General features: G+C 38.7%; 1 protein-coding gene across 5 annotated transcripts in view; it reads left to right on the forward strand.

Annotated features, from left to right (window-relative positions):
- Positions 1 to 13733, forward strand: part of LOC104589404 (uncharacterized) — an 84339-nt gene that overhangs the window by 24416 nt on the left and 46190 nt on the right. For 4 of the 5 annotated variants that reach the window (XM_010247723.3, XM_010247722.3, XM_088903611.1 and 1 more), the window contains 3 exons: positions 5892 to 6431; positions 7988 to 8626; positions 8701 to 9028. In XM_010247723.3, the coding sequence (XP_010246025.1) occupies positions 5892 to 6431; positions 7988 to 8626; positions 8701 to 9028 (1507 nt within the window). Of the gene's footprint in view, positions 1 to 1049; positions 1172 to 5891; positions 6432 to 7987; positions 8627 to 8700; positions 9029 to 13733 lie in introns of all 5 variants that reach the window. The other variant, XM_088903612.1, reaches the window with a different exon arrangement.

Here is a 13733-nt window from a genome sequence, read left to right on the forward strand (position 1 = left end):
GGATAGTGTGATAGAGACATACTCTCAGAAATTAAATGTTGCAAGGGCCTACAAACTGAAGAGTGATGTGAAAAATTTAAAACAGGTGGAGAAGAGTGTGGCTGTCTATTATTCGATGTTGAAGTCACTATGGAAGGAGATAGATGTTATTGGAAGCATTTGTATGGGAAAACACCAAAGATGCAAAAACTTTAAGGAAATTTGTGGAAAGAAACAGGGTGTTTGAGTTGGGGGATTACAAATATGCAAAAATTCAATCCTGAATGATATTACAAGGAAGAATATCCTGGCCAAAATGTCACTTGTTCAGGCATACTCCATGGTGAGTAGTGAAGAGAGAGCAGGTGACAGGTACAACTACAGATTCCACCTCTTACAGAACATTTTGCACATGCTAGAATAAAACCAAAGGGGCTAAATGAAAAAAAGGAGGTGATATGTGAATATTGCAAGAAGCCGAAACAAAGGATTCTTGTTGGAAGTTTCATCCAGATCTTTTTTCTGAGAGGTTTCAGAACAACTTTAAGTAGGGTGGTCAGTTTGGAAAGCGCAAGAATGCAAATGTTGCTACAGTATCTGAATGTCAAGAAAATTTTGCTGCGGATCAGTTGGCAGTAGTGAAGGCAGAATTTGAGAGATATGGGAAGTTGATAAACCACTTGGAGTCTACTGTTGCATCTTCCTCCTTAGGCACCCCCTCTACATCCGCTTTTGCCCATTCAAGTATTCGTGCTTCTGCAAATCATGCTTCAGCCTTAGGTAATCGTAGAATTCCTTAGATCATAGATTTTGGTGCATTAGACCATATGACTAGCATACCCAACCTTTTTTGTTCATACCAACTGCTCTCGGGTAGAGAGAAGATTTCTCTTACCAATGGGTCTCTTGCTCCCATCTCTGGCAATGGGAATATTAAAGCCTCTGACTCGCTTGTATTATCCTCTACAATTCATGTTCCCAAAGTTAACACTAACCTTTTATCTGTTAGTAGTTTAACAAAATCAATGAATTGCAACATAACCTTCTTTCTTACTTATTGTGTTTTTCAGGACCTGAAGTCTTAGAGGACGATTGGGAGCGGCCATGAGGCGAATGGGATATATTTGTTGGATGTCTCTAATCAAAGTCCTGGATTACCTATTGGAGTAGCTTTGGAGTCTGTTTTATCAGGGTCAGTTAATAGAGTCATGATATGTCATTTTAGATTTGGTCATTTGTCTTTTTCAGTTTTGAGTCATTTGTTTCCAGAAATGTTTAAGGGAATATCCCTATCGAGTTTTCATTGTGAGTCATGTGAACTTGCAAAACATTGTAGACAATCTTTTTTAGTGAGTAATAAAAGATTTATTTCTCCTTTTCCATATTGTGCACTCTAATGTGTGGGGAAATATCATTTACTTGCTATGGGGGATTACAAATATTTCATTCTTTTCATTGATGATTTCACTCGTTACACCTGGATTTACCTTATTAATTCCCGAGATGAAGTACTAAATTTTGTACAAAAACTCATGAACTTATACTTACCCAGTTTAAAACTTGGATCAAAATATTCCGATTTGATTATGCAAAGGAATATTTTGAGAAGAGACTTTCCTCCTACTTTGATAACTTTGGAGTTATTCATCAGAGTTCCTGTTCCTACAACTTCAACAAAATGGTGTGGCGGAAAGGAAAAACAGACATGCGGTTGAGGTTGCGAGGAGCCTCCTTTTTGCTTCCCATGTTCTTGTTAAGTTTTGGGGTGATGTTGTCCTTACAACTACATACTTGATAAACCAAATGCCTTCTCGGGTTCTGGGGTTTGAAACTCCCTTTAGCTTGCTTTTCCCAAATGAAGATCTCTTCTCTCTTCTACTCAGGATGTTTGGGTGCACTTGCTATGTTCATGTTCACAGTCATCAAAGACAAGTTTGAGCCTAAAGCACACAAGTGTGTCTTTTTGGGATATGCCTCCACACTGAAGGGGTATTGCTATTTTGATCCGGTTCGTGGCACACACTTTGTTTCTAGAGATGTCACATTTGTAGAGTCTGTTCCTTAGCTGAAGCGGAGGACAAGACAATGGCACATGGAGTTTCTGGACTTTTGTGGTTGAGATCACTTTTATAAGAATTTGGTATAGATTGTGAGAAGCCAATGATGTTATATTGTGGCAATAAGGCTGTTACAAAATTGCACATAATCCTGTTCAACATGACAAAACTAAGCACATTGAAGTTGACAGGCATTTTATATGAGAGAGAGTTGCCTCAGGAGAAGTTTATCTACCATTTGTTGTTTCTGAAGACAATTGGCCGATGTTTTGACAAAAGGTGTTCCTAAATGAAAGCTGGTTCATTATATAAGTAAGCTGGGCATGATGGATATCTATGCTTAGCTTAAGGGGGAGTGTAGAGAGGCTGGGTCGAATGGGCCCTAGCCCATTAGTGTCTTTCTTGTTTTGTTTTCTTACTGGGCCTTTTCTTTATGGGCCTTTAGCTCTTGTTTATGTTTGTAAGTATAGTGCTGATGTGGACACCTACTTAAGGGCAAACTTCTAAATCATGTAACTTAAGCTAGTTTATTAAAAGATTAGTGGGAGAAGGAGGAGGGGCCTTTAGCTCTTGTTTATGTTTGTAAGTATAGTGCTGATGTGGATGCCTACTTAAGGGCAAACTTCTAAATTATGTAACTTAAGCAAGTTTATTAAAAGATTAGTGGGAGAAGGAGGAGATTATCGAACTCCTTCTTTCCTTCTCCTTTCTTCTCCAATCTTCCTTCTTCGTCTTGTTGTCTTCTTCTTCTCCTTACTTTCTTTTGCTTTAATCTAAAATATTCTGCTAATTTTATTGGTTTGAATCACATCTCGATGTATTCAGGTCCAATACAAGTAGGTGGTTTAATTAGGGAAGAACTTTTGGCAGTAGTTTTTGGGGTTTAAAAGGCTAAAGCAATGGGGTTGAAAGGTTGATGATTGAAGGTGATTTGAAAGTGGTAGTTGGATGGTTATTCAAGGAAAAGAATGCGGTGTAGAAATTCAGAGATAGACCGTTCCAATGCTCTCAAAAGATAAGCAAATACAAATCAGATGGGCACATGGATCTACAATCTGCTTGGCTAAACAAGGGGTAATAGACAGCAAATGTTTTGGCCCTTTTGGGCTCATATGTGAAAAGGGTGGTGGGATGTGATTGTACTTTGCTCTTTATTGATTGTATGCACTATGAACTATACATTGGAGGAGAAAAGAGATTGCCGATTGGAGAGAATAGCAGTCTCCCAATTGGCTAGACCTCTATCTATGTTAACCTGTGTGACTCAACCTAAATTAATATAGTGGCACCATTAGTAAAAGAAAGATTAATTGATAAATCTAGACCAACTTTAGTTATAACAGCAAGTTAACTCTTATTTCATAAAAACAAAAAACTTTAGTTATAACAGTAGAATATTTGAAAGCCCATGTTCCAAGCAATCACATAACTATAAATATAAATGAAAAGAATGGAGAAACAGCTTGATGGGTTATATGGTTTATCATTTTATTATTTTTCCACTAAAAGACAATGCAATTAGCTATTCAGTTCAGCTACTTCAACTGTTATAAAAAAGCCCCTTAGTTCAGACAAGATGTGGCCACTTGGGATCTTTGAAATAAATAAAATTCATTATGCCTATGCCCATCCACTAGATGATCAAAATATTTCAAGTTTTTGTAGCTGTTGTAGTTTTGGTGCAAAACATTGAGGCAACCTTGCTACTGATGCTTTAGAATTCTAAAGAGCTGTGAATATGTTTTTGTGCTGGTATTTCATTAAAAAAGAACGAGATATAAAGTGGAGAGGAATAACTAGAAGTAACTAGAGAGAATTGATATGGAGAAGAGTGGCACTTTTCAACATTACTTGAGAATGTGGCCTCACTAAGGATGAGAAAATGTGATCACAAGACCAAAAGGTTTGTCACACAGGCCACTTTGTCTTACGGTTTGTAAGAGGTAAGAGGAGGGAGGATTTAGGCTAGGGAGGCTGGTTCTTAGGGATGGCCCTTTATTGGGGAAGTGGTTCTGGTGTTCCCTTTTGGATTCATAGTAACTTTGTCATATAGTAGCCAAAAGTATTTCATTACACCTATTTCTCTTATGCTGGTTTGACTTGGGACTTAGGATTGAAAATAGTTCGAGGGAACATGAATCTTCACTTTCAGTAGACCTTGTGATTTCTGTAGATGACATTTTTCTTGATGCTTCTAGTCCTAATAGTATAATTTGTCTTTTGCAGTGATATTTAGGTAAGTCCTCTTACCTCTATCACTTACTAATTTCCTTTGGTTTTTGTCCCTTTCATTTGGGAGTTGTTTTCCTATTTTCTTTTTCTTTTTTTAGGTGTAGGTGGACTCCACCTATAGAGGATGGAAAAGATCCCTTTGTTATCCATTACTTGAAGCGTGGAAAGTGCCATACATATGTCTTTGTTTCCTCCTCCTAATACTCTAGCATGAATATGATGGTTATCATTTGGGAATCCAAGAACGTCAAATATGGGAGGTGCATTTAGGGATTTTAATGGGTGGATAATTGCAATATGCTTTGGACCTGTTAGAGTGGGCCTTCTTCAAGGACTCAATTGACTGCACCACTCCATACTCATTTTGATGTATGTATTTATGTACATCATTCTTTTTTATAATCGACGTGACCTCTTTAGTTACCTTGAGTGTTTCTTGACTTTTCCTTGATTGAACTACCCCTATTTTTGAATTTGACCTCTCTTCATTAGCTCCTTTATTTTATGTTTTGACTTCATTTCTATCTTATTATCTGTTCAAAGCCTTTTTATTTCTTACTACTAAATTCTACCAATTAAACTCTATCTCAAAATTTTAATGGTACAAGAATGGATATTTTTAAAACAAACCCTAAAATGAGATCATTATTTTTGGTCCTGGTGGGAGGTCAGCGGTTTTACCATCTATATTGAATGGGAAAACTTGTGACAGCATAATTAAATAATAAAAATTTAAAAAGGGATAAAGTACAAAAAATTATCGATAAGTTGTAAACTTTTAAAAAAATTGGGCACATTTCTAATAGTTTATATTATATTTTCTTCTTATGAAGGAGAACATGTGATAAATAATAACTATTTTTTTAATGATGATAGAATGGAATATGAAAGTATTAGAAAAAGAAGAGAATTAGTATCTAACCCATTTCCCCATGACCATGTCAATTTGATTAACTGGTTGGGTCATTTATGGGGTCAGATTGGTTAGCGGTTCAACTGGTCAAGTAATTGGGTTAGCAGTTGGGTAAAACATACCCAAGAATCTAGTTGGATGACAAGTTAATTAAGCTGACCATCCGGTTCAACTATGGGTTGAAAACATTGATATAAACTACATGTGAGAAATTTGAAGTTTGTATTTAGGTTAGAAGGCAACAAATCCACCACTACGCCATGCTTTGGTTGCTTGTCCTTAGATATGTATATTGAGATGGATCAGTGGAAAAACTAGAAAAGAGTGGAACAGAAATAAACATTTTTAATGGAAAGTAGCATACCTCTTTAGGTGATAATATGAGTGAAAGTAGATTAAGATGGCTTGGTGACCTGGAAAGAAGACCATCTACAGCACTCGTAAAAGAAGTGATATGTTAGAAGATGAAGGGGCTAGAAGAGCTAGGGGAAGACCAAAAAAGGACATGGGTTGAAGTAGTAAGAAATGATTTATGGGCTCACAAATTAAGAATGGGTATGGTACTGAATATAGTTGAGTTCACCTTGTTTCTTTTCTTGAATTTACTTGTATTCACTTCTCTTTGCCACATTATCAATATTCCTTGTAGTAATGCTTCTGGTTGATTGATTTGATGATCCATATATCTAATACTTATCTTGATTTTGTAGGTGAAAGAAATTCCAACAAGATTTTCATCCATAAGTCATTATCTAGAGTCGTTTCATTATCCCCTGGTTGAGGAGACAAGAGCAGAGTTGTGCTCATGTTTGGTTGCTATTGCTAGTGCTCCTTATGTGGGCATACATTTTAAGGAAGAAAATGATGTTTGGGAATTGCAATACGGTAGTGAACTGGGATTTTATTGTTCTGTCTCAGGGTCTGAGAAAAGGCTTTATGTCCCTGTAATCGGTGATATGATTCTTTTCTCTACTTCAGTGCCTGCAAATGTCTCAGAATTGACGTCAGGTTTATCAGTTTCTTGTTTAGCGGTTGTTAGTGATGCTGGAAAAGGTGCCACTGGGTACGTCAAAGCTAGGCTTGGTGTTCCTTGGAGCATTGGAACTAAATGCATTGGTAGTTCTTTTGTGGCAGTGTTCCTGATGAATGTTACAAACGCCAGCCATGTTTGGTATTCTTTGCAAGTGGATACTGGTGATTCGTGTGCCAATTTAAACCTTATTAAGAAGGCATTATGTTATGAGAATCTGGTAAATGTTTGTTTCCAATTTGTTGATAAAAACACCAACCTTCTTATCACGTATTTTATTTATGTAGAATTTAGTTATTTATTTTTTTTCTTTCATAATCTTACTTAAATCATTCTTCCAGTTAACTCTTGTCAGATCTACTGGTCTTACTTTTCTCTTTAATCCGTTTTATTGATTTTTAGATAAAACATAAAAACCTCCCTTGAGTTTTCTAACAATCATAAAAACCTCCCTTATGTTTTCACTTTAATAAAATCCTCCTCTATAATTATAAAAAAAACATACAGTTAACTGCCTTCCATCATCATTTCAGTTGAAAAATGATTATATAATACATTTATTTTTTGAAAATACCTTCCTTTCCCTTATATCTATCAACTTAAATATAAAATTACCAAAATACCCAAAACACTACTCATCTTCTTTGCCTAGTAAATGATAACCAGAGGTGGCGAAGAAAACCCAATAATAGGTCCTCCATCCTTCAATTCCCCGTCTCTCCACCTTTCTCTCTCCTCTCACTTTCTATTCTTTTCCAAACCACATTATATTATCCAAACCTTAAATAACAAACATACAAATCGAGAGTGATCTAACAAGTTTGGGACGAGTCTTGAGTAAAAAGAATGGGAAAAAACAAAATGTAGTGAACCAGCGAGTCTTAACTTAAATTTCTCATCTTGCGGAATCTCAACATCGCCATCAGTGATCTCCTTCTGCGATCTTTCAGGTTCTTACCATCGACCATACAACCGACGGAAACACTGGTGCTGAAATTTCCTTACAGTTTTGGACAATTCTTTCGCCATTGATCTAGGCCTTGTAATCCTAGCAATCTTGATAACATCATCAACAGAAATTTTGCCTGTGTGCTTAATATTCTTGCGGTCCCGTTCAGTCTCTTTGAGGGCCTTGATAACAAGAGAGGCTGCCAACCTTCTTTTGTTCTGTACAGTGAGTTCCACAGCCATTCTTTCGTTGTCTCTTTGGCAATATCTTCTCTGACCTTCTTCGGAGAGAGACCGAGTGGTCCAATCTTTGGAGCAAGTGAACTTGCCAAACCGACCTCACCATCAGTAACATGCTCATAGATGTTGGTGGCTCTGGTTTTCAGTTCTCGAGAAGAAAATGAACAGTGATTTGGAGGGTATTTTAATATCTGAATTGATAGGCATAATGACAAAATAGGCATTTTAAAAAAATGAATACATTAGATCGGCATTTATCTCTAGGAAGGGGGGTAGTTGCATGTTTTCTAGAAAATACAAGGGAGGTTATTGTTAAAATGAAAACATAGGGGAGGTTTTTATGATTGTCAGAAAACTCGGGGGATATTTTAATATTTTAACCTTGACTTTTTTTTTTATACTGATGGTTTCTTTAAATTTATATTTGGGAGACACACCTATTATGTTCAACATTTGAGGTCTCATGGTTCATCCACAGATATAGCCCTTGATGGAGTGGAATCATGAGACTTGATTATTTTGCTGATTCCATATTGTTGGGATAAAGAACTGCTGAGTTGTATTGTTGACTTATATTTGTTGTTGCAGGTTGAGAAAGCATGCTCCTGTTCCTTTATGCTTGTTGAGGATTTTTTTGATGAGACGTTACGTTTGAAGCTGCATTGCCTTGAGTTGAATGAGTCACAAGTTGGTACCATTCATTCTGTTATTTGTGCTATAAGGTGTAATCATTCATGTACTATACAAGAGATTTGTGGATTACCTGGCACAGGGAAGACTGAAGTTGTTTGCTTGATTTCGTTGATTGCCATGAGATTAAAATGTAAAGTCCTTGTTTGTGCACCAAATTTATGTTCTCTTATGGAGATTGTTTCACGTTTCCGGAAGTTTGTTGGTGAATCTTCCAATATCTCTACTGCACATGGTATATCAAGATGTAACTTGACAGAATTTGTAGCATTTGTTGGTAAAAATAAGGAACAAGTGAACTTTACCGGTGACATTACTGATATTAATTTAAAGCAAGCCTGTCTTATTTTCTGCACAGCATCTACTTTATCCAGGTTGCATTTGTTGGGGCAAAGTAGTTACTTGGATGTACTGGTTGTTGATAGAGCTGCTCAAATAAAAGAGTGTGAGTCAGTTGTTTCATTGCAGCTTAAAGGCTTAAGACATGTTCTCCTTGTTGGAAATGATTACGAGTTGCCATCTGCTGTTGTTAGCAAGGTTGGACTCTTGGCTCGTTCAGTTTTTCAAGTATATCTTCCACGTGTTAAATTGATTTTGATTTTGTTTGTCAGATTTCGGAAAGTGCTGGCTTTGGGAGAAGCCTTTTTAGAAGATTGGGATTTCTACGACCTCCAAAACGACTTCTTGATATACAGTACAGGATGCATCCTTCTATAAGCTATTTCCCAAATGTGAAGTTTTTCAATGGACAACTTTTAAATGGTCAGAATGTTATGGATAAAAGCTATGAGAAGCAATATCTCTTAGAACACATCTATGGTTCATACTCGTTTCTAAATGTTGCTGATGGTAGAGAAGTTCCTGGTGAAAATGGTGATAACTGGCAAAATTTTGTGGAGGCAGCAGTCATCTGTAAGATTTTGATGAAAATCAATCAAGGCAAGTTATTCAGAGTTTTTAGTTTGTGATCAATTTTTTAAGTTCTCAGATATCTGTTTTCTTGGGCATATTGGTAAATATAATAAAAAAAAACAAAATCAAAACCAGGGGGTGGCTTGACCCCAATCATCCATCAAACTAATATATGATAGTCCCATGAGAAGTCGGAAGATAGGTATTAGTCTTCTGCGTGCCAAAGATTTCCAAGCCAATCTGCTGCTTGGTTCCCTTCTCTCCATGTGCAATTACAAGTTTATAAAAGGTTGAATTTTAGCAATCTCTGCAATCATGTGGTAATCCTTTACGAAACTCTGGCATCTCTAGGGGGCATAGGGGGCATGATATCTACTTTAAGCTTTCTCTTGCAACCTTTGAATTTCCTTGAATCATGATTTTCTGAACCCTTCTGGAGCTGAAATTTTATGTGCTTTTTTGGTGGCCTGCATATCAGTTACAGTCATCGAGGATATTCCTGTCTTTCCTGCCTTTGCTACTTGGATTTTATGCTGGTTGTTTCTAGCCATATATCTGGCTAATGGGGCTGTCTATTTTACCCATGCCCATTTTTCTCATTGCAGTTGATATTAGGTGCAAGTTTGACATTTTAATATTCCATGGGGCCATACTGCAATATCAACTATTAGGGCTGGGTCCATTTCCCTGTTCTTTTGAAAGTTCTTATATTCCTGTTTTTTGAAATAAACCAAAAAGGAGATGCAACCTTCCCCTAAAAATTCTGTACATGTTTATTCCTATTTAAATCTAGCATCCTTCTCCACCAAAGAATAAAAGTATTATCATCTCCTTCTGAGGTTTCTGCATCTTTACATAATGAACAATCAAGATCTGCAGTCGCTCCTCTGCATCTTCACAAAATCAACAGCCTTAATGTGGAGAAGTAATTGTTGATTGAGAAGAGTTGAAAATCCCACCTGCAATAATCAGAAATAAAAGAAAAGAAAAACAAGAGACAAGAATATCAGTAATGTCACCCCCTGGTTTTGATGGCGTCTATCGTTTCTGGGGGGCATAGGGGGCATAGGGTATATCAACTGATACAGTTCTCAGATATCTGGTTTGTCTTCTTGACACAAACGCCCCTTGATCCGGAGAAATCAAGGATGGTAGTACCTTTTTTATTCTTTCTGCCAAGACCTTTGAGATTATCTTATACAAACTACCAATTAGGCTTATGGGCCTTGTTAGTGAAGGGGTATTTCGGTCTTTGTACCTGTTGAGAATGTTAATGTGTACTATTATGTTAGTTCGAGTGCCTCTTACTTAAATAAGGGCACTTATGTCTTTTCCAATTATATTAATAATATAATAACAGGTCTGGCCGAAACTAGGGTTGACTTATCCCTAATTCGAACCAGACCTTTTCTGTTCTTCTTCCTGTTTCTTCCTTCTTTCCTCTCTTCCTTCTTGCTGTTTACTTTACTTTTCAGCTAACAAACAAAACAGACTTCTAGGGCAGGTCGAACTTCAACATGGTATGAGAGCAACATTAAACAAATCAGACTTGCTAGAATTCTGTTTTCTGCGCATTCGAACTAGGGTTTCTCTTGGATTTCTTAGCCGTTGGTTGGAGATTGGGAAAAGGGCTGAAAAGGAGTGATCGCCCTCTTCCCTTGGAGGTTTCTATGCCTCCGGTTGTGTCGTTGGTGATTGGTTGCTGTGGTTTCCAAGCCCTCCCCTAATTATTGTAGGGTTGGTACTTGTGGTGTAGTGGTGTTTCATTCCTTCGTGTGGTTGGCCTTCAAGCGATGAGGTAAGGAGTTTTTTTTATGCATATTTTCTGTTATGGAACACATGAGAGGTGTGGCAGATCGTATGATGGGTTTTCAGATTGCAGTATGCTAGGGTTTATGCTGGTTTGTGTGTGATTCGAAGGGAAGTAGTGTTTACTTAATGGTGAAACTTCCGGTAGCTGTGGAGTAGGGTTTGTGGTGTTACAAGTGTGGCTTTCAGCATTTATTATTGCTGAAGTCAGTGTGCAGATTTCGGTGAAGTGTCTGTGTGCAGTGTGTAGTGCTCAGGATTCAGTGATAAGGGAATTCGGCAATGGCAGATAACAGTGATAGTAAACCTAGTGTGATGATATCTACTGACTACCTGAATGTTCAAATGACCTCCATTAAACTGAATGGAGAGAATTATGTCCCTTGGGCCAAGTCTGTAGAGCTTTTTCTGAAGGCGAAGAAGAAGGTAAAGCACATATGAGAGGAGAAACCCCCCACTAATTCTCAGGAGTACGAAGACTGGGAACAGGAAGATCCACAGATCATCACATGGTTGTGGAACAGTATGGAACCCAAAATCAGTGTGAGCTTCATGTTTCTTGACACAGCCAAAGAGGTGTGGGATCATGCTAAGAAATTGTATTCTGGTCAGGATAATACAAATAGGGTATATCAACTGTATCAGGAATACTTCAATCTGCAACAGGGAAATCAGAGCCTTGAGGAGTACTATGCCAGTATGAGAAATATCGGTAACGAGTTAAACATCTATCATCCTCTCACTTCTGATGTCAAAGTTTAGCAACAACAGAGAGAGCAGCTTGATGTGACTCGGTTTCTGGTGGGGCTGAAGTCTGAGTATGAACCAGTACGAGCCCAGATACTAGGAGGATCTGCCCTTTCATCTTTAGAGGTGGTGTTTGTTCGTCTTCGGAGGACTTCCAATGGATCTATGTAAAACTCTAATATCTCAGATAAATCAGCATTTGCAGTAGAGAGGTCGAGGTGGCAGAAGTGGGGCTCGAGGAGCCCAGCTTGGCCGTGGTTGCAGTAGTGGTCTAGTGTATGGCCGGAGTGGTAGTGGTGGATCTACACATATTCGTGGTGGTGGTCATATTGGAGGCAAAGATTCAGGGGGAGCTTGTGGTAGAGGACGTGGCTCGGGTCCACGGAGGTGTACTCGTTGTGGTTTGGATGGACACCCTCGACGTGGGCCAACCATGCCATGACTAGTGGCACCAGTTCCAGCTTTAGATAGGAGAACCGGTCAGCTGACCAAATGCCTTCTACCCCTTCAGATGGTGAGTATTCCAAGCGATGGGTATGAAATGTTTATTCAATCCACATCACAGTAGAACATTGCTACCTTCGCACACTCAGGTATGGCTTGTTTGGCATCCACACCCAACCCCTGGATTATTGACTCTGGAGCCTCTGATCACATGACGGGAACTCCAGGTGTGTTTTAATCTCTCACTCATTGTTCAACATCACAATCTGTTACCCTTGCTAATGGTTCCACATCATCTATCTGTGGTGTTGGTAATGTTGGCCTAGACCCTGTATCCCTATCCTCTGTTTTATATGTACCTAAACTTCCATTTAATCTTATGTCTGTTAGTTAGCTGACCAAGTCCCTTAATTGCTCCATTACATTTTACCCCTCTATGTGTGTTTTTCAGGATCTCAAGACGGGGATGAAGATTGGTGGAGGGCATGAAGCTGGTGGACTGTATTATCTTGATGGTGGTGGAAGAACATCAACGGCCCTTCAGTCATCTATTTCTCCTCTCTAGTGGCATTGTAGATTTTGTCATCCTTCGCTGAAAGCGTTGAAGTCTCTGGTCCCTTCATTGAGTCAACTTTCTATTCTAGATTGTGAGTCGTGCCAATTTGGGAAACACCATCGTGTTCCCTTTAGTTCTAGGATTGATAACCGTGTGTCGAGTCATTTTTCTTTAATTCATTCAGATGTTTGGGGTCCTTATAAAGTGATGTCATATAATGGATACATATATTTTGTTATTTTTGTTGATGAATTTTCAAGAATGACGTGGCTCCATTTAATGAAAGAAAGAAGTGAATTATTTGCCATCTTCCAGGAATTTTATGCTGAGATACGCAATTAATTTGGCGTTCACATCAAAATTTTCTGTTCTGATAATGGTCGTGAATACTTGTATTCATATTTTCAAGAATACTTGGACCAACATGGCATTATACACCAAACTTCATGTACCTACACCCCACAACAAAATGGGGTTGCTGAGAGAAAGAACCAACATCTTGTAGAAACGGCACGCTCACTCATGCACCATATGAATGTTCCCAAACCCTTTTGGAGTGATGCAATGTTCACCTCTTGTCTCTTAATTAATCGGATGCCCACGTCTATTTTTGATGGTTGTTCTCCTTTTAGTGTCTTGTTCCCCAACATGTCTCTGTTTTCGCTTCCTCCTCAAGTATTTGGGTGTCTGCTTCGTTCATAATCTGGGTCCCGGGACTGACAAGTTCGATGCACGATCCCTTAAGTGTATTTTCCTTGGCTATTCCCGGACTCAGAAAGGATTCAAGTGTTACCATCCCAGTTCTCGTCGTTCCTTGGTATGTGTTGATGTTACTTTCTTCGAGTCTACTCTGTTCTTCGTGGGGTTCGGTGATGCTGCTTCCTCCACATCACCTCCTCTTCCCCTTCCTGTGGCTGATCCTCCTCCTCTGGTTCCAGTCGTGCCTCCAGTGCCACCGGTGCCTCCGGTGGTGCTACGTCCTTACCTCCAGTGCCTCCGTCCGTTGACCGTCCACCTATCCGTCACGTGTATACACATCGCCCACCTGTACCGGCTGCGATTCCTCCGGCTTCATCACCGTCGACAGATCCAGCTCCAGATCTGACACCAGCCTCTGGCCTTGATCTTCCTATTGCCTTACGGAAAGGTAAACACACCTACATTCTTCACCCTATT

This window comes from Nelumbo nucifera, chromosome 4 (assembly GCF_055504915.1).
Source record: "Nelumbo nucifera cultivar China Antique chromosome 4, China Antique-T2T, whole genome shotgun sequence".
Taxonomy (NCBI): Eukaryota; Viridiplantae; Streptophyta; class Magnoliopsida; order Proteales; family Nelumbonaceae; genus Nelumbo; species Nelumbo nucifera.